The 25,893-nt window shown below is 35.3% G+C and overlaps 2 protein-coding genes across 5 annotated transcripts; both read left to right on the top strand.

Annotated features, from left to right (window-relative positions):
* The first annotated feature begins 16,959 nt into the window (after positions 1–16,959).
* Positions 16,960–20,864, top strand: LOC121773604 (senescence-associated protein SPA15, chloroplastic-like). Of its 3 annotated transcripts, none has more exons than XM_042170494.1 (12): positions 16,960–17,096; positions 17,549–17,936; positions 18,559–18,632; positions 18,933–19,009; positions 19,102–19,173; positions 19,436–19,504; positions 19,637–19,683; positions 19,766–19,883; positions 19,960–20,028; positions 20,109–20,212; positions 20,390–20,465; positions 20,537–20,864. In XM_042170494.1, the coding sequence occupies exons 2-12, from the start codon at positions 17,659–17,661 to the stop codon at positions 20,708–20,710; spliced, it is 1,158 nt and encodes a 385-aa protein (XP_042026428.1). In that variant the 5' UTR covers positions 16,960–17,096; positions 17,549–17,658; the 3' UTR covers positions 20,711–20,864. The 3 variants fall into 3 exon arrangements, with proteins under 3 accessions (XP_042026428.1, XP_042026429.1, XP_042026427.1); XM_042170495.1 differs by lacking the exon at positions 16,960–17,096 and adding an exon at positions 17,099–17,219; XM_042170493.1 differs by lacking the exon at positions 16,960–17,096 and adding an exon at positions 17,269–17,476.
* A 2,459-nt stretch (positions 20,865–23,323) lies between these two features.
* On the top strand, positions 23,324–25,683 carry LOC121775112 (mitochondrial carnitine/acylcarnitine carrier-like protein). 2 transcript variants are annotated; one of them, XM_042172087.1, is made up of 3 exons: positions 23,324–23,540; positions 24,315–24,716; positions 25,106–25,683. In XM_042172087.1, the coding sequence occupies exons 2-3, from the start codon at positions 24,325–24,327 to the stop codon at positions 25,605–25,607; spliced, it is 894 nt and encodes a 297-aa protein (XP_042028021.1). In that variant the 5' UTR covers positions 23,324–23,540; positions 24,315–24,324; the 3' UTR covers positions 25,608–25,683. The 2 variants fall into 2 exon arrangements, with proteins under 2 accessions (XP_042028021.1, XP_042028020.1); XM_042172086.1 differs by having other exon boundaries at positions 23,326–23,540; positions 24,325–24,716.
* Positions 25,684–25,893: the final 210 nt, after the last annotated feature.

Raw genomic sequence — 25,893 nt, 5'->3', positions numbered from 1 at the left:
AGTGCTTGAATCTGCTTTGCTTAGTTAGATCAAGGTTTTCTTAGAGTGTTTACAAGTTTTAATCGGGTTAAGGTCCTCAAAAAATGCATGAGAATCGTTTCTGTTTGCTTCTGTCACCTTGTCTCGCTGACCAGTTTGCGTAGATCTCAGTTTTCTTAGCTTTCGTTCTCGATTTCAAGTTAAATATTGCATTTACGAATTTTCAAGCTTGATCATTCATCAATGGAGTTTGTTAGATCTAGTTTGTTTAGCTTGGTGAAGAAGATAATGTCACAATCAAAGAATGAGACCACTTGTGTTGCTTTTGTTGTTTTTTGCTTTTGTACTTGCACTTTTTCAGCTTTTCTGCACACCCAGGAGACAGTCTGCCAGCATGTCCTTTGATTCTCTTTACCTTTTGTCTAGCCATTTTTAGTATGTTTCGTCTAGTAGCTTCACACATGCACACTCGTACCCTAATTTACACATGCACTTTAATTTCTTTTAGCACGCAGCATTTAGAGCCCACCTTGACCTACTGGTCAGGAGGGGTATAGGTTCCATTTCATTTCCCGACTAGGTAAAACTCAACCCCAAAAAAGCGTGGTAGCTAACCAACCGCTCCCAGAATGTCATCGCAAGTGTATCTTGCCTACATCCATCTCTGTGGGATTCGACCCTTACTCCACTATACTAGCCAGTAGAAGTGGGTTGAGGTATTTTTTTATTGATAGGGAAGATAGACACAGACCCAACGACACAGCTAGGTCTAGGTACCCTCCTGGCCAGTTGACACACACACACACAGAGTCATAGTCTCATCTTTTCCCTCTATCACATGACATATGATGAGTCGGATATAACTAAACCCCATAACCTCACCTATCGCATATCCAAACTGCTAAAGGGGAGTTTACTGTAGTTAAGGGGGCAGGGACTGTAAAAATCTCTCCCACGTTGGAATTATCAAACTGTTTGCATGTTCCATCATTGTCTCACAAGCTACTGCCAATTAGTCATGTGACCCGAGAATTGAAATACACATTACTAATGCAGCTCAATTTTTGTCTGTTACAGGATATCAGGACTGGAGAGATTATTGGGCGTGGCACTGAAAACAACGGGCTGTACTACGTGGATGAGATAGCTTAAAAAGGGGCTACCATGCTGACTCACGGGACTGCCGATAGGGAAGCTTGGCTTTGGCACCGACGCTTAGGACATCCATCCCCGGGTTATTTACAAATGTTATTTCCTAATATATTTCCAAAATCTAGCATGTATTGTGAAACTTGTGTTTTTGCTAAGAGTCATCGGAACACTTATCATTTGAGTAATTCCCGTACTGAGACTTTATTTGCCTTAGTACATTCTGATGTGTGGGGGCTCGCACCAATAACTGGGGGCAAGGTTTTAAATACTTTCTTATTTTCGTTGATGACTTTACTCGTATGACTTGGGTATACTTTAAGAAACATAAATCTGAAGTCTTTGAACACTTTGTACATTTTTATAACCTTATCCAAACCCACTTTCAGAAACCCATTTGAATCCTTCGTTCTAATAATGGGGGGAGTTTGTCAACTCAAAAATGAAACAGTTTATCCTAGAAAAAAGAATGATACACCAAACAACTTGTGCCCACATCCCTGAACAGAACGAAGTAGCTGAAAGGAAAAACCGAATCTTGTTAGAAATGACTCGAGCCATCCTCATCGAGTCACAAGTACCAAAAAGGTTCTGGCCTAAAGCCCTCGTCTGCTTATCTTTTGAATAGATTACCCACTCACATTCTAAAATTTCAAACACCCTTCGATGCCCTAGCCCTTCATACCAATATCCCACAACATCTATCCTTAGAACCCCGCGTCTTTAGTTGCTCTGTCTTTGTTCATATACCAAAGCATGAAAGAACAAAATTATCTTCTTGTGCCATTAAATGTGTCTTTGTGGGCTATGGGGTGAACCGGAAGGGGTATCGGTGTTTCGATCCTAAGTCTAACCGCATGTATACCACGATGAATTGTGACTTTCTTGAGTCTGAGTATTTTTATACCCAACTTAGCGGTCAGGGGGAGAGTGAGAATAATATTAGAAATAATACTAGTGACCCACTCAGTTGGGTGTCAATTCCAAGTGTACCAGAAGCGGACCTACCAGAGGAAACAGTACGCAGTTCCGCTGAGCAAGTCTCTGATGTAGTGCAAACCGAAGCTACAAGTAACACATCTCCTAATACCTCTCCGCTTCTGATGTCTGATGTAAGTCATTCTTCCCCTGTGGATGTCGTTATGGTAACTACCTCTGATGATGAAAGTCAGGATCCGAGTAGTGATGAACACCCCAAGGGGGGAGAGGGTGAAACGGTAGTGGAGATAGAAGGGATTGATCCCGACACTAGAGGATATATATTGCCTCCAAGGGTGAACCGAGGAGTCCCAGCCAAAAGATACACTCCGAAGAGAATCAACCAGAAAGCTAGGTATTCCGTTGCGAATTTGGTGAAAGACAACCTAATAGAAATGGCTCAAGCATTTGAGGGAGCACTGTATGATGAAAAAGAGATTCCACACACGGCAGATGAGACCATGAAACACAAGCATTGGAGGAAAGCTATGAAAAAGGAGATTGATGCGCTGCTCAGGAACCAAACATGGGAAAAGTGTGTGCTACAAGAAGGAAAGAACCCAGTTGGGTGCAGATGGGTCTTCACAATCAAACGGAGACTCGATGGATCGATTGAGCGGTATAAAGCCCGACTCGTGGAAAAAGGATATACTCAGACATATGGGGTTGACTACTCAGAAACATTCTCCCCAGTAGCCAAGATGGATACTGTTCGAGTGCTTCTATCGATTGCGGCCAACCGAGACTAGCCACTATATCAGTTCGACGTCATAAATGCATTCCTTCATGGTGAACTGAAGAAGAAGATATACATGGAGGCACCACCTGGTTTCTCAGGCGACTTCAAGACCGGCGAAGGATGTAGGTTGAAGAAAACTTTGTACGGGCTGAAGCAATCTCCAAGGGTCTGGTTCGGAAGATTTTCCGATGTAATGAAAAGTTATGGGTACAGGCAGAGTAATTCAGATCATACCTTGTTTTTGAAGATAATTGGAGGAAAAACCAACTGTCTGATAGTGTACGTCGATGACATGATTATCACAGGAGATGATGAAAGGGAAATCAAGAGTTTGAAGGAAAATCTCTTCAAAGAATTTGAGATAAAAGACTTGGGTGACCTGAAATACTTTCTGGGAATTTAAGTCCTTCGATTACCACGAGGAATATTTCTGAGGCAAAAGAAGTATATTTCAGACATCCTAGCAAAGACAGGGCTACTTGAGTGTAAGACAGCCGATACACCAATCATGGTGAATCATGGGTTGCAAATACGGGCGGAGCTGAGCCGGCAGACCGGGGGCGATACCAATGTCTAGTTGGGAAACTGATCTACCTTTCCCACACTAGACCTGACATTGCCTATGCTGTAGGAGTTGTAAGTCAATTCATGCACCAACCTCAGGCTGAACATTTGGAAGCTGCACTACGAATAATCTGATATTTGAAAGGGACAGTTGGACACGGAGTAGTGTTAAAAAAGAATGGAGATATAGAAATCCATGGATACACTAATGCTGACTGGGCAGGCAATCCAATGGACAGAGTTCAAAGGGATTAAAAGTGGACTGACTGAGATTTTGTGATTGAAAAAATTATTGACAGAGATTGATTTCCCTCCTGGAAAATGCCAACTACATTGTGATAACAAGGCGACAATAAGTATCTCATAGAATCCAGTACAACATGACAAAACAAAGCATGTGGATGTAGATAGACACATCATCAAAGAAAAGATTGAGACCGGATTGTCGAGTTGCCATTTGTGCGGTCTGAAGATCAGTTGGCTGATATAATTACAAAAGCTGTTAACTCAAGGAGTTTTGAAGATGTTCTCGGGAAATTGAGTATCGGTGATCCCACTACTCAATTTTAGGGGAGTGTTGAAGATAGAAGAAATCAATTAGAGAGGAAAATAATCAATCGCCTAAATTAGGGGATTGTGAAAATATTCTGTAATGAATTCTTTGTTCACCTATCATGATAGAAACATTTGTTGAGACCGAAAGGCTTCGGCGTGATCAATTGAAATATGCAAGACAAGTTTAGCCTTAATAGCTATATTCTTTTATAAATATATTTATAATATCATATAATAATATACATGGGCTCCTTTTATAATGTTCCAGGAGTCACATATGAAATGACACGACTCTTGACATAGACACCTATTGAAAGGAAAGGACACCTCTTCATGAAAGGACACCTCTCTTGACTAAGACACTATTAACATAAATAGATATGACTCTTCATTAAGTAAACTTCCATGGAGGCCTTCTCTCTCTTGTGCTCCTACGGATTACTACAGACTCATCATCATCCTATCCTTCAAGAACCAACTTGCCCTCAAGTTAGAGTTGCGGAAATCGATTCCGAACTTCGTCAACGATCTCCCACATAGCATCATCTACATTCAAATGTTTCCACTTGATCAACACTTGTGCTTGAGGCTTACCTTTGACCAAAACTAAGCATATAGCTAACACTTCCTCTAGTTCAATCACCGGAAGCCATGTTTCTGTCAATGGCGGCAAAGGAACAGATTCTACTTTATCTCCGATAAGCCTTCGGAACAAAGAAACATGGAATACTGGATGTACACGACTTGTTGGTAGTAGATCCAACTCGTATGCGACTGACCCTATCCGCCTTAATACCTGGAATGACCCATAAAATTTACTTGCAAGCTTCTGATGTGTGTGTCTAAAAACTGTCTATTGTCGATAAGGAAGTAGTTTTACGTAGACCCAATCGCCAACAACAAACTCTTCCGCCCCCCTCCCCTTATCAGCTTGAGCTTTTTGTTGTTGTCGTGCCAACTCCGAGTTAGCTTTTAATTCTCTTAACATTTCATTACGAGAACGTAGTGCCACGTCAACTTCTTGTACGGGGGATGATCCTATCTCATAAGGCACCACTATGGGAGGTGCACGACCATAGACTGCTTCAAATGGTGTCATTTTAATGGCTCGGTGATAAGTAGTACTCCCTCCGTCCCATAGTAGATGTCACAAGTGGGAGATGACACGGGATTTTAGGAGATGTTATTTTGTGTGTTAAGTGGTGAGAGAAAATATAATTTTATAATTGATGTGAGAAGGAACTTTTTCCAAAAGAGGAAATGTGACATCTTTTGTGGGACAAACTAAAAAGGAAAATGTGACATCTATTCTGGGATGGAGGGAGTATTATACCAGAACTCTGCCCAAGACAAATAATTTTCCTTTAATCTAGGTCGATCTGCAACGAAGCATCGAAGATATTGCTCCAAACTCCTATTGGTCACTTCCGTTTCCCGTCAGTTTCTGGGTGATAAGCGCTACTCATGCGTAACTTAGTCCCCATTTGGCGGAATAGTTCTTGTCAAAATAGACTCATGAATACTTTATCTCGATCAGAAACGATATACTGGAGGACACCATGTAGCCTTACTATATTTATAACGAATGTGTCAGCCACACTTTTTGCAGTAAAAGGATCTGAGATAGCTATGAAATGACTGTATTTCGACAATCGATCGACAACCACCATCACTACATCTTTTACGGATGACTTTGGTAATCCTTCTACAAAATCCATCGAGATATCCGACCATATAGTCTTGGGGACATCAAGCGGTTCTAATAGCCATCCCGGCTTGTGAGTGTCTGCTTTGTTGCATTGACAAACGTCACATTGTTGTACATACTTTAGTACTGCTACCTTCAAACCTTTCCAACAAAAATTGCGTGCAATTCGGCTGTAAGTGCGCGGGATTCCCGAATGACCCCCAATGGTTGAATCATGGAAATCACTGATGATAGCTCGTCGGAGTTCATCGTTTGCTGGCACCACCACCTTACCATCCTTCTATTGGCATCCTTGGCTGATTGTGTAGTGACAATTAGTGCTACCTCCTCCTTTTTCCACATCATCAATCAATTTACGTACTTCATCATCCAAGGTAGAGTTTCTTCGTATTTTCGTCCATAAATTAGATTGTGGGACGGATATGGCATTCAACTCAACTAAATCTTCACGCCGCGATAAGCTATCCGCAGCACTGTTCTCTCGTTCTGGTCGATAGACTATGTCATAGTCAAAACCGAGGAGCTTGACGAGCCACTTTTGTTGCTCAGGAGTGGAGACCCTTTGTTCCAAGAGGTATTTCAAGCTTCGTTGATCTGTGATGATCCTGAATCGCTTCCCTAGAAGATATGGACGCCAAATTCGAATAGCCTCTAAGATTGCTATCATTTCCTTCTTGTAAGTTGACCGCATCCTCTGTTTTTTCACTCAATCCCTTACTCAAATAAGCGATTGGCCTTTTTCCTTGCATTAAGACAACTCCTACTCCATAACCACAAGCATCAGTTTCAATGATAAAATCTTCTTCAAAGTTGGGTAATGCTAGTACCGGAGCGGTGGTCATGGCCTTTTTCAATGCTTCAAATGCTTCACATGTAGCCTTATCCCAAAAGAATGCCCCCTTCTTAAGCAATTGTGTAAGAGGTCGTGCTATGCTCCCATAGTTACGGATGAACCGGCGATAGTACCCAGTTAACCTAAGAAATCCACGAAGACTAATGACTGTTTTAGGCAATGGCCATGATGTCATAGCTTTTATCTTCCGGTCATCAACTCGGATTCCCTGCTCCGATATATAATGGCCCAAATATTCTAGCTCACGTCGACTGAACTCGCATTTTGATGGTTTTAAATGAAAATTATGCTCACGAAGGATTTGTAGATGATCCTTCCAACTTTTACTATAAATGAGTATATCATCAAAAAATACAAGAACGAACTTTCGAAGGTACTTACAAAATATTTCATTCATGGCTGACTGGAAGGTTAATGGCGCATTACATAACCCAAAAGGCATGACCACAAACTCATAATGACCATTATGTACACGAATACCATTTTCGAAATATCTTCGGTATCCATCCTGATTTGGTGATACCCTGCCCTTAAGTCCATATTACTAAAAGACTTTGCACCGTTAAGTTCATCAAGCATATCTTCAACAGTGGGTATGGGGAAATGATCTTTCACGGTGATGTCATTGAGAGCCCGATGATCCACACAAAAATGCCATGATCCATCCTTTTTCTTTACTAGCAACACCGGCGATGAGAATGGACTAACGCTTGGTTGAATTAATCCACTTTTCAACATTTCCTTCACTTGCCTTTTGATTTCATCTTTTTTATAGTGCGCATACCTATAGGGCGCTACGTTAACCACAATATTTTCTTCCTTAAAGGTGATTCTGTGATTGTAGGTTCTGGGTGGGGGTAGCCCCTTTGGCTCGCTCATCATGTCATCAAATTGGTTCAGTATTCTTTGTATGTTTGTGTGTACTTCCTATAAGGCAGACTCTGTCTCTGAAGATTTCATAAGCACAAACACTGATGTCTCATTACTCGGCTCTCTGGTTAATTCATCACACTCAATGGACCTGGCCTTCGGCGAAGGAGGAAATCCTCTAAGGATGTGCTCACATCCTCCTTGCTCAAAGTTCATTGTCATGGTTCGATAATCTGTCAACACTGGTCCAAGACTTTCCAACCAAGGCAATCCCAACATGACGTCGAGGTTACATACATTTAACTCATATAGTGTAGTTTGGAAAGTAATACCTTGAATCGTTATGTTCACGGCTTCGAATCAGAGACTACATGACATCTTGTCTCCATTGGCTACTCGAACATATATTGGAGGAATATGAACCACACTTAGTCGAAGATCTTCTGCACGTTGCGGGTGAATAAAATTCAGGCTTGACCCACTGTCGACTAGCAACTGAATTGTTTCTTTCTTGATGCTGCCAATCATTCTCATTGACTTCCCTCTACTTTAACCCATGAGTGCATTCAATGAGATTGCAGGTTCTCCATTATCGACCTCCTCATCATATATTGGGCTCTAATCTTCTCCTTCGTTTCCACTTTCAATAAGGAAAGCCTGTGCAAGTCTGCACTTGTGGCCTTGTGAAAAAGGCTCATCACAATTGAATCACTCATTTTTTTCTCGTTTTGCTTGCATCTATGCGCATGTTAATCTTTTTTGTTGGGACTGAATTTGCTACATGTGAGGGTCATCTTGTTGAACTCATATGAGCTGCTGGTGTGGAGTTTGTCATTTTCTGCTGAGTTTTGACGGGCAAGCCTCCTGTTCGTCGAGTCTTAGCTTGCTCGTCAGCATGCGTAGCTAATTCGATAGCTTGTTCTAACATTTGGGGTCGAAAGAACCGTATTTCTTTAGCAAGCTCGTCTAGGACTCCAGCCATAAAGGCCCCCAGTAGCGCCTTGTCCTTCCAATGTGGTACACAATTGACCAATCGCTCAAATTCAATGAGATAAGAAAGGAAACTACCGGTTTGTTTGAGCCGAACAATGGCTTCATCAGCTTCTTCAAGTTCTGATGTACTGAATCTTTGTAGCAAGCCTTTTTCGAACATGGACCAGGTAATACAAGTATAGCGTGCACTGAACCATTGCCACCACTGATTCGCCTCACCGTCGAGATGATAAGAGGCCCACTGAACCCATTTCTTTACAGGAGTATCTTGGGCACGGTAGTATTGACGCGCTCTGTTTAACCACACACGCGGGTCGTTAATGCCATTGAACTTGGAGAAGTCCATGCAAATAGGATTCTTCCAATGTTGATCGGTGTGTTTACTGCTTTGTGAACTTTCATCAGATTCGGAATTTTCATCCTCCCATTCGTCTTTTTCTTCATAATCTTCTCCTAAAGATGCAACGGGTTTCGATTGTTCGCCTTTGTTTCTTTCTTCCTCTCCTTTTTTGTTTTCAAAATTGTCCGCATTTCTTCCATTCCCTCGAACATTGTTTAAACCATCTCCCGTAATCCTGTCATGGATGCTTCAAGTGATTCAAATCTAGCACGCGTTGCTGCCATAGTTGAGACAGATAAGTTTAAATTTTGTCCAAGTTACTATCGTAACAAGGCACTTGATACCAATTGTTGAGACCGAAAGGCTTCGCTGTGATCAATTGAAATATGCAAGACAGGTTTAGCCTTAATAGCTATATTCTTTTATATATATTTCTGATATCCTATAATAATATACATGGGCTCCTTTTATAATGTTCCAGGAGTCACATATGAAATAACACGACTCTTGACATAGACACCTATTGAAATGAAAAGACACCTCTTCATGAAAGGACACCTCTCTTGACTTAGACATTATTAACATGAATAGACATGACTCTTCATTAAGTAAACTTCCGTGGAGGCCTTGTCTCTCTTGTGCTCCTACGGATTACTATAGACTCATCAACATTCCTTGTCTCTCTTGTGCTTAAACTAACAATTAAGTCTGGAAAAGTGTAGATTTGGATAGATCGCGAAATCATGGTCGAAAGAGGTCAGTTTCGTCGTTGATCGTCGGACAGCTGCCGGAGCGCTGCCAGAAAGCCGCAGGAACGTCGTCGCATGACAGAAATTCCAGAATCTGGCAGCTTCTTCACCTGTAAAAAATTGGCTTCCTAACAAGGTTGTTATTATTGTTGTACGATGTAGTTCGTCTAAGAACTTGGGCATTGCTTATTTGATTTCTTTCGTCTTAGTTTTCTTTAGGTGAGGCAAAAGCTATTCTATATAAAGTCATATGCATTGATATGGAAACTATTAAAGAAAAAAGCATACAAAAATATGGTGTTTGACATGGGAGAAGAAGAAGAGGAAGAAGAAGAAGAAGAGGAAGAAGAAGAAGAAGAAGAAGAAGAGGAAGAAGAAGAAGAAGAAGAAGAAGAAAAAGAAGAAGAGGAGGAAGAATAAGAAGAAGATGAAGAAGAAGAAGAAGAAGAGGAAGAAGAGGTCGTCTTGATTTAACATGCTTCTTATCCTTTCGTGTAGGTATCAGGGTTCAAGGCGTGACTATTGAGCAAGATCCGGAGGGCATGGAAAGTATAGTTTATTTTTATTCTAGTGTTGAACTCGATGTAAAAACGTCTATGAACTTTCATTTGAAACTCGGACTTCACAAACAGACTATAAGAAAATTAAATATTGTAGTACAACTATTTTCATTCATTGTTCGAACGTACTTCATACATAAAGCTTGATCACAACATGTGGGAAAAGAGACTAGGCGCTAAGCTAAAAACTAATAAGTCGGTTTTTCAAAAGACTTTAGGAAATAAAAAAGGCCGGGCATTACACCAAACATTTATCATAAAAAAGTTAATACGTGTATGATTTTTGTAGTATGGGATAACCTAGAATTATATGGAGTATAGGAGTAAAATATCTAATATTTCTTGTTGACTTTTTTTCTTCTATTTACTTTCGTTTTTAGGTTTATTTAAAATTACGTGGTATTCCCCGTGACTCCGTCTCACTATATGTGAGGCGTATTCTTTTTGGGTCGTCCTATTATAAGTGACATATTTCTTTCTATGGCAAAAATGCAATACTCTATCTCTTTCTTACTTTATCTTCTCTCCTAGTACTTTTTATCTCTTATTTTATTCTTTTTTATTTAACACTACCTAAAAACTTGTGCCCAAAAGAAATGTGTCGCATATAAGGAGACGAATGGAGTAATAGAATTATCTAGTAAAAATATCTAGATATTTATAGTAAAATATATAGATATTTATAACATTAGGCCATGTTTGGTTGATGTTATAAATATCAACCACCAAACTCAAATTATACTCCTACTTTTGGCCATGTTTGGTTGATGTTATACTCCTACTTAGTATTATTCTTATTTATAGATATTTTTTATTTAAATTATACTCCTACTTAGTATTATTCTTATTTATAAAAAAGAATAATAATAGTATAAATTTTTTAATAAATTATTAATTACAAATGATAAAAGTTATATTATTATACTTATTATTAGTTTAAATATGGATTATCCATCATTAATATATAATAATATAATTGTAATTACAGTTATATGGAGTATTATAATCATAAATGATTATAATTATAAATATGATTATTATAATTATATTTATAATATTTAGGGATATTATAATTGAATAAATTTTATAATTAGAAATTTCACTATGACTTTATTTATTAATTGTTAATTTATAAAATAACAATAGTTATTTATTATTATATAATTTATATCATAATTATATTTTAATTATTTTATAAATTATTAATTATTATGATGATAATAACAAATATATATAAATATAATAATAATAATAATATTAATATTAATATTAATATTAATATTAATAATAATAATAATTTAGTTATAATTATGATAATTTTAATTATAGTTAGTTATTATACCATAATTAAGTATGGTTTATAATTTTAAAATATTTTTAATACATTGGAATTATTAATAATAATAATAATAAATAAATAATAATAATAATAATAATAATAATAATAATAATAATAGTAATAGTAATAGTAATAGTAATAATAAAACAATAATTATATTGTATTAAATATGTAAGAATCCTAAAACTTGGAAAAAGAATACCTAAGAAAAGTTAGGATTTAGAATCCTGGAAAGTTGTACTAACTTTCTTTGTCTCGGGATTCTGGTTACTTTCCCAGTTTAATTGAAAACCGAAACAAACACAGGATTTTTAAATTTAAGGAATTAGATTACTTTCCCAGACAGAATTCTGACAACCAAACATGGCAAGGAAAATGATTCATGGGAAAATGAATCCCGAGAATATGATTCCTAATAACTTTACTTTCTTGTGTTTGGAAAATATTAAGATTTTAAATTTTATATTTGATTTAAACACCAAACTCAAATTATACTCCTACTTAGTATTATTCTTATTTATAAAAAAGAATAATAATAGTATAAATTTTTTAATAAATTATTAATTACAAATGATAATAGTTATATTATTATACTTATTATTAGTTTAAATATGGATTATCCATCATTAATATATAATAATATAATTGTAATTATAGTTATATGGAGTATTATAATCATAAATGATTATAATTATAAATATGATTATTATAATTATATTTATCATATTTAGGGATATTATAATTGAATAAATTTTATAATTTGAAATTTCACTATGACTTTATTTATTAATTGTTAATTTATAAAATAATAATCTTTATTTATTATTATATAATTTATATCATAATTATATTTTAATTATTTTATACATTATTAATTATTATGATGATAATAAAAAATATAAATAATAATAATAATTATTATTATTATATAGTTATAATTATGATAATTTTAATTATAGTTATTTATTATACCATAATTAAGTATGGTTTATCATTTGAAATTATTTTTAATACATTGGAATTAATAATAATAATAATAATAATAATAATAATAATAATAATAATAATAATAATAATAATAGTAATAGTAATAGTAATAGTAATAGTAATAGTAATAGTAATAGTAATAGTAATAGTAATAGTAATAGTAAAAATATGCTTATATTGTATTAAATATGTAAGAATCCTAAAACTTGGAAAAAGAATAACTAAGAAAAGTTAGGATTTAGAATCCTGGAAAGTTGTACTAACTTTCTTTTCTCAGGATTCTGGTTACTTTCTTAGTTTAATTGAAAACCGAAACAAACACAGGATTTTTAAATTTAAGGAATTAGTTACTTTCCCAGATAGAATTCTGACAACCAAACATGGCAAGAAAAATGATTCCGAATCCCGAGAATATGATTCCTAATAAATTTACTTTACTGTGTTTGGAAAATATTAAGATTTTAAATTTTATATTTGATTTAAACACCAAACTCAAATTATACTCCTACTTAGTATTATTCTTATTTATAAAAAAGAATAATAATAGTATAAATTTTTTAATAAATTATTAATTACAAATGATAATAGTTATATTATTATACTTATTATTAGTTTAAATATGGATTATCCATCATTAATATATAATAATATAATTGTAATTATAGTTATATGGAGTATTATAATCGTAAATAATTATAATTATAAATATGATTATTATAATTATATTTATAATATTTAGGGATATTATAATTGAATAAATTTTATAATTTGAAATTTCACTATGACTTTATTTATTAATTTTTAATTTATATAATAATAATAGTTATTTATTATTATATAATTTATACCATAATTATATTTTAATTATTTTATAAATTATTAATTATTATGATGATAATAACAAATATATATAAATAATAATAATAATAATAATAATAATAATAATAATAATATAATAATAATAATAATAATAATAATAATAATAATAATAATAATATGTTATAATTATGATAATTTTAATTATAGTTATTTATTATACCATAATTAAGTATGGTTTTAATTTTAAATTATTTTTAATACAGTTGAATTAATAATAATAATAATAATAATAATAATAATAATAATAATAATAATAATAATAATAATAATAATAATAATAATAATAATAATAATAATAATAATAATAAAATAATAGTAATAGTAATAGTAATAGTAATAGTAATAGTAATAATAAAACTATACTTATATTGTATTAAATATGTAAGAATCCTAAAACTTGGAAAAAGAATACCTAAGAAAAGTTAGGATTTAGAATCCTGGAAAGTTGTACTAACTTTCTTTGTCTCTGGATTCTGGTTACTTTCCCAGTTTAATTGAAAATTAAAAACAAACACAGGATTTTTAAATTTAAGGCATTAGATTACTTTCCCAGATAGAATTCTGACTACCATGACCTAAGGATCGTACTAGAAAATTCTAGAATACATATGTAATCTATATACACGGATGTGTTGTGATCATTTTGTATAATTTGAATGAGTAAAGTGTTTTTAAATTTGTCCAAATCTCCGAAGCTATTTTTTATATACTCCGCTCTTTCTTTAAAAAATTAAATTATGCGTGAGAAATTTTAAAAAAATGGTTAAAAAACCGTTTGTGACATACAAGGTTTTATTGACTTTTTAGGCTTATATACATATCATTAATATTTTAGTTCATAAATTAGAAAACAAGTCGGGCGCACGATCAACGGTCGCGTGCCATAGTGCCACTGCGCGATGATCGGAACTACCGATTGATCAGCGCATGCGACGCGTAGGGTGGGCGGGAGATCAGCGGATGCTGTAGGGACGATCGCCCATTTTTGTTAGTGGCCGAAATGTAGCTAGTGAGAGTTTCAATTGATTTTTATATATAATTAATGATCTTCATATCTTTAGATAATAATCTTTATACTGAATTCATTAGACATTGACATGCGTTTCAGAATCCAAGATTAAAATAAGTTGTTTGAATATATTGTACAGAGTACAATTTTTATTTGATTGTGAAAATTGATGGATCTGTATATACCTGCATGACTACTTACCAGTCCATTAGATTCTTAAAATATGATTACTATGCACATTCTTCATTCGCAAGTGCATGAATGAATCAATGAATTCATAAAAAAAACTTTATACATTAATATCTATCAATGTCAGTATGATTAAATGATAGTAATTCTAATTTTGAGGCTCACTGCAATTGACAACGTCCCAATCTTCAGAAGATACTAATGAACGAGATAGCTCGTTAGACGATAAAATGACTTCCGATTATCGAAACATGTAATGTTGCTTCAAACTCTAACCCTATTTTAAGTTATGCTTTAGTTAGTCTTGTTTCCTCATTCTCAGATTCAAATACAGCACTTTGGCAGAGGAATTTCTCATTTTGCCGTTGGATGGATTAAAACCATTTCAGCTTATATCACCAATCACATTTCTCAGTATTCTTATAAAATCATCTATTTGTTTGCAGTTTGTTAATCAACACGAAAAATTAGTCTCTACCTCGAAAAAAAACTCCCCGGGGATTTTCTTATTTTGTACTACCATTATTACTGATCATTAAAATTGTAGAATTATGTTTAAAACACAAATATTGGAAATACAAAAAGTAAGTTTTCTAATCTAAATAAAAATAATAATAACAATTGTACAAATAAATTTACATATTATAACAAAAATAAAACTAATTATAAAGTTAGAGAAAATGAATATATGTGATAGATATTTGTTTGGGTGCATTAGAATGATAACTATAATTAGGGTGATAATCATATAATTTAGAAAGCCATTTTTAGGTATTATTCATATAATAACAAAAAATACAACTAATTATAAAATTAGCGAAAGTGAATATCCATGATAGATATTATGTTTGGGGTGCATTAGAATGATAGCTATAATTACGGTGATAACCATAATAACTTTTCCAAAACTGTCATTTTATGGATCATACTCGCTAAAATATTATTGTATGCTAAATTTAAATCATCTTGAAACTATCATTTATGGACAAAAAATATCATTTTCGCTAAAATATAATTGTATGTTGAATTTATATCATATTAAGTGTGAGTATCATTTTATACATGTAATATACTCCATCCGTCCCCAAAGAGTATGAACTATTTTCTTTTTGTCCGTCCCTAAAGAGTATAAACTTTCTAATTTTGAAAAATTCAAACAACATACTACCCCTACACATCATTTTATTTACAACTTATACCATCACCATTAACACTTATACCATTATAATAATATGGACCACACTCTCCACTAACATTATTTCCACTACCCTTTCTCTCTCTTAATTTTTCCCTTATTTATTAAAACCCCGTACCGTAAACCTAAAGTTCATACTTTTTGGGGACGGAGTGAGTATCATTTTATTGATAAAGAGTATCATTTTTATAGAAACATAATCATTTTATACAAACAAAATATCATTTTATTGATTACAAACATCATTTTATACATGTAGAAAGAGTATCATTTTATTGAATACATACATGCGGAAAGAAATATCATTTTGTTAATTACAGGTATCATTTTTATATAGTTATTATGATTAAACATCATTTTATACATGTAGAAAGAGTATCATTTTATTGAATGCATACATGCTGAAAGAAATATCATTTTGTTAATTACAGGTATCATTTTTATATAGTTATTATGATTATCCTCCTAAATATGGGTCATCATATAATCCCAATTCTATCATGTCTTATTATAAATTTATAGTACTTGTGTATTTAATGTGTGTATCAACAAATGTAACTTTCGAGCTTTATGAGATTGCAAATTACAATTCGTGTGTACCTTGTACACTTGATCAATTGGTCCCAAAAGATAGCTAGATACTTATGTTACATTATATTACTTCTTCTATGTTTTTTATAATGTTAGTTTTTGAAATTCTTCATATAATAATGAAAAATGAATGCCTATAAGTTTATCAAGTGTTGAGACAGCCCCTCTACGAGAATAGTGATTGATAGCTAAAATCAATGTTTTCATATTTTATGCAATTATTAAATAATTTTTTTGGCAGTTAATGAACAATTAAATAAAGTACTAAAAGACTAATACAAAAATATGCATAAATTGGAAGTTACAAGTGTAGGCCAACCGAACATGAAGCCCATATAATCTCTCGTATCATCATATTATTATTACGACGTCACGCAAAAATACGTGCACTTTTCATTTTTGTTCGCCCTATAAAAATATGAATATTCTATTTATGGAAAGTTATCCCAATATATTACCTCTATAAGTTATTTACAACTTATATCACCATTCAAATTTAAAACACTAATATTCTCACTATCCACTAACACTATTTTAACTACGTTTCTCCTCCTGTTTCTTATTTTACCAATTTTATCTTAATTCTAGCTCGTATGTATCAATCGCCCATACTTTTATGAGACAAAGTGAGTATTATTTTATTTAAGATAATTAGTGAAGTTTTTGTCGTTTGTAAATTGTACGAGTACATAATTATCAGCGAAAGCAAATTATGGCGTAATTAAGGGAATGATGAGGAAGCATGGCAATGGGGCCGGCCAATGGAGACGTGTTTTGTTGGCCGTTGAGGGTCCACTTGCTGCGCTTGTGGTTACAATTTCACCCCAATCTTTCCTCGATTTCTCTCTCTCATTGGTGATTCCAACTCAGGTTGGTATATCCCTTTCCATTTTACTTGTCCAATCACAATATAATTTGTTGCTGTGCGCGGGCTTTTACTGCGCTTGAATTTAGGGCTTTTATTGTCGGTGCTGTCTGTGAAATTATGGAAAGGTTTGGGTATTCAGGGATCAGTTTTACTGCTTCTAAATGAATTCAATGCTATACTTTTCAAAGGGTTTGATTGTTGTGTCAGTATGACTGAAACTAAAATTTAGCTTATAATGGAATTTGGCAACTAACATCAACTCATGCTACTCTTGATTAACAACTGAGGTTTCTATGTTAAAAGGATTTAAGTAGTGTTAGTTTCAGCAAGAACTATGTACATGAGAAGAAGTTGATCTTCGTTAACATGAGATATCATAAATGTGAGAATCATCTATATGAGATATCATACAAAAATTTACATGATGACTGATGTCTGCCTTGTATCTCTACAGCCTCAAATCCTGGGAAAAATCTCTAGCTCAGACTGTCTGCTTTCTGCATTCATCATTTATTCATCTCTTCATCTTAAGCCTAGCTGCGATAGGAGCATTGAGTCGAATCCATGGCTAAAGTAAATGGTGTTGTTTATTCATCTGCGAGATCAATGCAGCACACTAAGTGTATCATAAGCCAAGGAGCAAATCATCGTAGACAGGGAACAAGACATCTGTCGCTGCCTAACTTGAAATTCAGTTCAAAGCGATTCTGGCCATTAGGTCGAAAGTTAAATGTACATATTGAACTGCGAGGATTTTCTTTGGTATGCCAATCAACAGAAACACAAAATACAGAAACAAAAGAGCGTGGGAGGAGCCATCGTGATGGTTCGGTTATATCCAGGTATACATTGCTTTGTTTGAGAATGATAAATCATCTACTCCGTTACGCAACATGATTCTCGATAACCACCTGCTATTTGGGATTTCAATCTCTTCACTGAGCCTTTTCTAATAAAATTAAGTATGAATTTTACATTTCAATTGAGTAGTTGAGCATTTAGTTGTCTTCTCATAGCTATGGTTACATTACATTTTAGACGAATGTTCTTTGTCGTCATCTTTTAAAATCTGGTTAGTTGTAGTAAACGTCAAATACTACATCATTGTGCACCATAATATTTTGTATAATCAGGATTTTCTGATAAGCCAAGCTGTTCTGGAGGTTAATTTTGATAGTTTATGCTTTTGTTTGCATAGATCTCAAAGTGGAGATGAGAATCCCACAGAGACTGGAAAAACCATCTCATCTAGTCAAGGATTAGCTGAAGCATGCAAATATGTCTCAACTCTCAAATGGTGCATAATTCATGAATGAAAGGGCTAGAAATGACTGTCCAATTTTTAAGCACTAGGCTATCTCTTTTAAGTTTCTATAGCTTCAGCAGTTTCAAGAATTCAATCCAGATGAACAATCTTCATGTCCGCTCGGTAATACCACCTATAAATTATAATTTACATTTCAGGGGCATAATGAAGTTGGATGCTCGTGCACGACAAGATGTTGCCTTTCTTGGTTCAGAGTTCCTCAAACTTGATGGTAAGCATTTCTCAGCAACAATATTGGAGTGGCATATAGACTTAGGTTCAAGTGTTTGTAATTATACATCAGAAATAAACTAGAAGTACTTCCTAATATGCATGCATAAGGACTTAACTTATATGCTTCTTTTATCTACATTTTACTTTTAGACACATATCCAATCATATGAACACAACTATGAAAATCAACTTTTACAGATGCAACTACTTTAGTGAGTTTGGGAAAATCTAAAAAATGTATATGATGCTGAACTCAGTTATGATTGATCAAGCAATAACCACTTTTGTTATGTGGTAGCACGTGCTAGGGAAGACACAGAGAAAATTGATAATGATGTAAAGAAAAGAGCTGAAAGGCTTCATCATGTTGCTACAGTAAGGAATTTCCATCCCCCAATCCCCGTCTGTTCCTAAAATATAAAGTAAAGAAGATCTCTAAATCAACCTCTTCTGGTTACTATGTGCAGATTCTGAGAAAATTGGCTGAATCAAGATTAAAAAGTGCTACTGACAAACACTGGAGTGATGGTGCTTTGGAGGTCAGTATGGTGCTTAAGCTGCCTTTATAGAGCTTTTCAATCAGTCAGAACATCTTTATCTTGATTCTTGAGTTGCATGTTTGATTTCCTATTAAAACAGGGTTTTGTTTGTGGTGTATTCTTTTCTCCCCTGTTTTCTAGTGGGTTGAATGCCTTTAACTAAATGGCCACATACTAAGAGGCTTCTGACTGATATTGGAACTTTGAATGATGATCGGAAGTCTTCTGTTTGCTGAAATAGCCTTTTTGTGCTCTTGTTCAGGCTGATTTAAAGCGAGCTGACTTTGCTGCCAAACGACGTGCTATGGAAGATTCTCTGATGGCGTTGGAGGTATATTTATCATAAAAGTTTGTTTTATTTGTAGTTTTCACAACTTCAGTTGCCCTTCTACTGGAAATACATGTCCTTTCCTTTTATATTAATTATTTGAGGATTCAAATATTCTGTTTGTTGGAGTTGCAGTTTCTCAAAAACATTCATGATATGATGGTGAGCAAAATGCAGAGATCGTGAGTTTCTAACAACAGTATACCTTCCTCATTGTTCAAGATATATGAATACTTCCTGACTAAAAACATAATGTCCATGCAGGAAAAGTGATCCTGCAGATGCTACGGAGGCCAGCAGGCATGTAACACTAGAAAAGAACGGGAAAACTCTTGAGTTTCTCCCAGGGGAGGTATCTATAGATCGTATTGATGCCATTCAGGTTAGTGTAGACAACATTTATACATACTTGCTATCAAGTTAGAAATATCCTTATGCCGTGCCTTTCTGTAACTCAGGAAGCTTATGAGAGCATGGCTGTTGCACTTTCTGTAGCTGATGGAATTGACTATACCGATCCTGAAGAGGTCTGATTCAATTGAATACAGTTAAGTAGATTCTCAATTCCCAGTTCTTTTCCTATATACTTGTTCTCTGTTTGGAGCAGTTGGAGTTGCTTGTGGCAGCTCTTATTGACCTGGATGCAATGGATGGAAAAAGCAGTGTATCTCTATTGGCAGAGTGCTCGAGCTCTCCTGATGTCAGCACCAGGTATCTCTACCAGTCCCTTCTTCGTTCCTGTATCATATCTAGTTCATCAACTAGCATTAAACATTGATATTGTGAACTATACGTGAGTCAGTTTTTCCTGTTACCTCCACACACACATCATTGATGCATGATCTCAGAATTTCTTATCTTTCGGTTATATGTATCTTCAATGAGCAGGAGAGCTCTAGCAAATGCATTATCAACCGCTCCATCAATGTGGACTCTAGGAAATGCTGGAATGGGAGCTCTGCAGGTAGTTCTTAGTCACTCTCTTGAGACCATTCTCCCTCTGAAGTACAAAGCTTAACGCTTACATACTTGCAGAGGCTGGCCAAAGATAGCAATCCTGCAATCGCGGCAGCTGCAGCCAAAACCATCTATGAATTGAAGAGGCAGTGGGAAATAGAGGAAGGTGATAGCTGGAGGTTCATGATGAATCAAGATACCCAAGTTGACAATACAAATGATGATGATGATGATGATACTGAAACTAATTAGGAATCCATATTCATTTGTAATCTCTGGACTATATCATTGGTTCTCTTCAAGAAATTTTGATAATGCTCATTCAAATCTTGATTTTGTATCATTTTGTAAAATAAAGTGAGTTAAGTAATGCCAATTTAGTGCCCTCAGTTTGTAGGGATGAGGATCCTCTTCTGTGCCCTACTGGTGTTGGTCAAGAAACAGGCTTAAAAATTCATTTCGAGAAACGGTGAGAAACAACGTCATTTTGACCGGAACAGAAGTAGGTGATTCATATCCAATTCATGTTACTATAAGCTAAAAAATGTTAAAAATTTGTTGAACAATAAGAAGTGCTATTAACAATATATTTGTTGTGTTTTGCTTGATGGTGTGGAAAATCTCAAGGGAAGTACTATAGCTTGAGGGTGACATAGATGGTGGGCCTGGAAATAAAAGCTCTTTAATTTATTATACTAGTGATAATTGTTTTCTAAGAAATGATTAATACAATACACAATACAATTTCAGTGGTAATTGATGTAATAGTATCTCCGTCCCGTATTAACTGTCACATTTACTTTTCTGCACTCGTTTTATAAAAATAATAATAAATACTTAAAGTGGAGAAATAGTAAAGTAAGAGAGAATAATGTAAAGAAGAAAAAAATGTAAAGAAACTCTTTTGCACCTTATTCTCTTTTATTTTACTATTTCTCGACTTTAACTATTTATTACTATCATTTTTGCAAAACGAGTGCAGAAAAGTAAATGTGACAGTTAATGCGGGACAAAGGTAGTATTTATCTGTGTCAACATCACTATAAGCAATTGAAACAATGGAGTGTTGCCCTAAGGGACAATGAAAGAGATATATCGAGAGAGAGAGAAAGAATTAGAGGATGAGCAATGGAAGCTAGAGATATATATAGCGGTTGTCGGTAGAAGCAAAGTCGATATCCTAACAACATCAGGCAAGCGGCAATCCCGTTGTCGACAATAAGCTATGTGAGAGATAACGAGATAGATGAGAGAGATAAATAAAGTAAGACAATGTAAGAGCATCGGCAATGGCGCCCGTCCCGGCAGACGTCCGACCGGCGTGCCAGACGTCCGCGAGGGACGTCCGCCATTGTGCAAGGTCGCGACGGATACGGACGTCCGCTGCAGACACCGGAGTTCCGCAGACGTCCGTGCGGACGTCTCGATTTTTAATTTTTAAATTTTTTTTGTTTAAAAGTCTATATATATGGCTCGTTGAACTTCATTTCATTTGCACCACTTGTTTTAACAAGTTTCTCTCTCTCTAAATTTCTTTTATATATTCGTAATGGCTGGTAGTGGTAGTGGTAGTGGTAGTGGTGGGCATTATGAACACATGATGCAGCTGATTCATGCACGTGTGCGGGAGGCAGCGGATAGGGAGGAACAAGTGGCCTTGGAGCCGTCGGTACCTCGACCCATCCATCGTTGATCTATAGTACCCCGGGACCACCTCGCTGCACACCGTCGGTTGTACGAGGATTACTTCGCTCCGGAGCCATGATATGGGGAGAACATGTTCCGGCGACGTTTTAGGATGCATCGTCCGCGGAGGGGTCGTCGTTGATGTAGTTTTTAATTATTGAAATGTATTTTTTTAAAATTTGGTGAAATGTACTTTTCTTTTTTTTATTTAATGGAATTTTTTCCCCATTTGTGTCGAAATTTTAATTCCGTAAATTGTTTAATTCCAGAAATTGTTTAATTTGTAAATTTGTGAATTTTTATTATTGTGGGAAGTCCGTCGGAATGTGCTTGGGGATGTCCGTCATTGTGCAGTGGGATATCCGTATGAGGTGACATCCGCAGTGAGATGTCCGTATGACGTGGCAAAAGGTTTTTTTGGGATGTCCATGAGGATGTCCGCCGGAACATCCGCACCAATGCTAATGCTCTAACATGATACAGGAAAGACAACTACAAAGGGGCGGAGAAAATAAAATGTCAGACAAAGATAGAAGTAGAAATTTAGGGTATCGAATGAGTTCTAATTCACAAATTGAAAGAAAAAAAACAAGACTTAAAAGAAGGAAAATCTACGAAATAGTAAAATATTATCCATTGATTTTTTTCAATGGACTGAATGAAACTTGTGTCATCTCGATTTTTTAATAGCCATCTTTTTTTTTCATTTTATCTATGGTGATTTTATTGAAAGACTTTTGCTTTTGAATCTCTTAGAACCAACTAATTTATTGGTACATTAGAGGTGAATATTCAATCGATTCTGTCATAACAAACAATTTGATCGATTAACCGAACCGAAAATTATCTCGTTCCAATAATCGAAATCGGTTTTAATTTTGATTCTTCAATTAATGAACGGTATTCTCATACCAAAATAGTTGAATCCAAACAAATTTACAAGATTTTAAAAATCACTAATTTGAATCTTTCCAAAAAAAAGATATTGTTATCAAATTTGGTGCTTCAAGAAATAAAATAAAATAAAATAATCAAATAATATTTTACTCATTTGGTCGCTGTACGATCTCTTGCATATGCACACTACTTCACAACTACATTTCCAATGAAGTTATTTGTTTTGCATTTATATTATGAATTTTATTTACCCATTAATAATAAAAAATAGCTCACTTCCATGGCACATAGAGGTTGCAAAAATTTGTCTTATTATATTCTGAACTTATTCCATATAGTATTTCCTTTCCCTAATTTAAAAGATTCGCTGCATATTTGTATCAGTATATACACATGAAGGTATGACGATGTGATTATACATCGTCCGTTTATGTGATTCGCTTGGGTATTCATTCGCTCTAGGTCATCGTCATCTGCGATTAACGCAGAATCCAACAAGGTGCTTTTTTGAATAATAAGTTTATTTGTGATTCAACTAGTCCTACATCTCTCAGATTCACTGTAATTCATTTTTATTACGAGCTCCGTTTATAATTTTTCACTTTGTATATACCGTTTCATCACAGTATTTTTGGATTCTGCAAGATGACTGCATCTCATGTTTGACTAGAATTTGACGCACAGTCCTAGTTAAATCGGAATCTGGATTCTGTTTTGATACTTTTCGTGTTTGAGATCTGGATGTTTTTTGCAATATAGTTTATATTTTCTTATACAAGTGGGCTAATTTATATTTTCTATGAGTTTATTAGATTATAAACTTCTTATGCAAGGGGAAATATGTTAATTTGTAGTATAAAGCTATTCTCTGATTGTAAATTGGGCGGCCACAAATTATACACTGAAGATCTGTGGCTTGGCACCCAGACATAGATAAACATAGTATCTAACGGGGTAAACAGTTCATGTGTTCATCTCTGTTATCTTCGTGATTATTTGTGTTTGTTTCCCTTTCCGAACATTGGTAATACAAGTTGAAATGTTGTAAGCCAAATTTTGTGATGTTTGTGAAATGTTGTTTTCATCCATAAACATGAATTGTTGAATATACAAATATTCCTGTTTTGATGATTTTTCTGTCAACGGAGTTGTGGATTTGTTTGCTAGAGAGTTGGTGGACAGTTAAATAGTTGTAAAAAATTATCCAGGCCTATGGCGGTTTGTAAGAGTACGTTTGTATAAAACTCTGTGTTTCTAACTTTCTTGTTACAAGACTTGTATAGATGGGTGACGTAGCTAAAGATCTTACCGCTGGTACCATTGGAGGGGCAGCACAATTGGTATGCGGACATCCATTCGATACCATTAAGGTCAAGCTCCAAAGTCAGCCCGTTCCCCTTCCTGGACAGCTGCCGAAATATGCTGGTGCTATAGATGCTGTAAAAAAAACAATAGCTGCTGAAGGTGCGGGGGGTCTGTACAAGGGCATGGGAGCCCCTCTTGCCACTGTGGCAGCCCTTAATGCAGTGCTCTTTACAGTCCGAGGTCAGATGGAAGTGTTGCTGAGGTCTGAACCTGGTGCTCCTCTCACAGTGAACCAGCAGATCGTTTGTGGGGCTGGAGCTGGAGTTGCTGTTTCCCTTCTCGCCTGCCCTACCGAGTTGATCAAATGCAGGTCAGTTTTCAGCTGCAAGACTAGCTTAGATTAGTGTGATATACTAAACTCCTTTGTTATGTAGATGTTTTCAATAAACGGTTGTTTCATCAGTAAAGGTTTTGTAAAAGAAAGATAAAGTTACATATGGGGTAGAACTTGTATCCAGTAACTGTGTGACCTAATGCTTGGATGCCCAGTTCATCTTTTCCCTGAGCTAGGATCACTAACCAGTGGTAAAGTAGCATATCATTATGTGACTGAATCAGCTCTGATGGAAGTAAAATGATAATGTGTAATATATCTATGGAATGTTCATTTATGGAGAATGTACAAGAGTTGGACAACTGACTACTGTTTGATTATTAGTTTAATGTCTATACGCAAAATCATGGTGTTCTCTGATGCAGACTACAAGCCCAGAGTGCACTAGCAACTATTGGCGCAGGAGCAACTGCTCCGAAGTATGGTGGCCCAGTGGATGTTGCGAGACAAGTCCTTCAGTCAGAAGGAGGTTCGAGGGGCTTGTTCAAGGGTTTGGTTCCAACGATGGCACGAGAGATACCAGGCAATGCTGCCATGTTTGGCGTGTATGAAGGACTGAAGCAGTATATGGCTGGTGGGAGAGACACTTCGGGTCTGGGAAGGGGCCCGCTGATGCTGGCCGGAGGTCTAGCCGGAGGCGCATTCTGGCTCGCTGTGTACCCAACGGATGTTGTGAAGAGCAGTATTCAGGTGGATGACTATAAGAATCCCAAGTTTTCAGGCTCCATTGATGCATTCAAAAAGATCTTGAAGGCTGAAGGAGTTAAAGGCCTGTACAAGGGGTTCGGGCCTGCCATGGCCCGCAGCGTTCCTGCAAATGCAGCATGCTTCTTGGCGTATGAAGTTACCAGGTCTAGCTTAGGATGATTTGATGTCTTCTTAGAGATTTGATACCCATTTTATCGATTTAAAACTCAAAATGAGATCAATTTTTGCACTTTGATTGTGGTCTGAAATTTAGGGATGTCAATATACCCCGTAACTCGTTGGCTGCCTGAATAGCCCGCCAAATTTACAGGGTTAGGGTTGGAAATTTCTATTCCGATAAAATCAAAACCCGATTAGCCCGCACTCGATTAACTCGCAACCCATTAGGGCCAAACCCGAAAACCCGATGGGCTGGCTCGAAAACCCTATAAAATTTTTATTATTC

Source organism: Salvia splendens, chromosome 17, assembly GCF_004379255.2.
Source record: "Salvia splendens isolate huo1 chromosome 17, SspV2, whole genome shotgun sequence".
Taxonomy (NCBI): Eukaryota; Viridiplantae; Streptophyta; class Magnoliopsida; order Lamiales; family Lamiaceae; genus Salvia; species Salvia splendens.
The sequence above is the reverse complement of the archived record's forward strand: the minus strand, read 5'-3'. Positions and strand labels throughout refer to the sequence as shown.

Coding starts and splice junctions, on each gene's coding strand:
- LOC121775112 (XM_042172087.1), top strand. CDS start 24,325: ATGGGTGACGTAGCTAAAGATCTTACCGCTGGTACCATTGGAGGGGCA. Junction 24,717..25,105: donor ACCGAGTTGATCAAATGCAG/GTCAGTTTTCAG, acceptor TCTCTGATGCAG/ACTACAAGCCCAGAGTGCAC.
- LOC121773604 (XM_042170494.1), top strand. CDS start 17,659: ATGGCTAAAGTAAATGGTGTTGTTTATTCATCTGCGAGATCAATGCAG. Junction 19,505..19,636: donor ATTCTCTGATGGCGTTGGAG/GTATATTTATCA, acceptor TTGGAGTTGCAG/TTTCTCAAAAACATTCATGA. Junction 19,684..19,765: donor GTGAGCAAAATGCAGAGATC/GTGAGTTTCTAA, acceptor ATGTCCATGCAG/GAAAAGTGATCCTGCAGATG.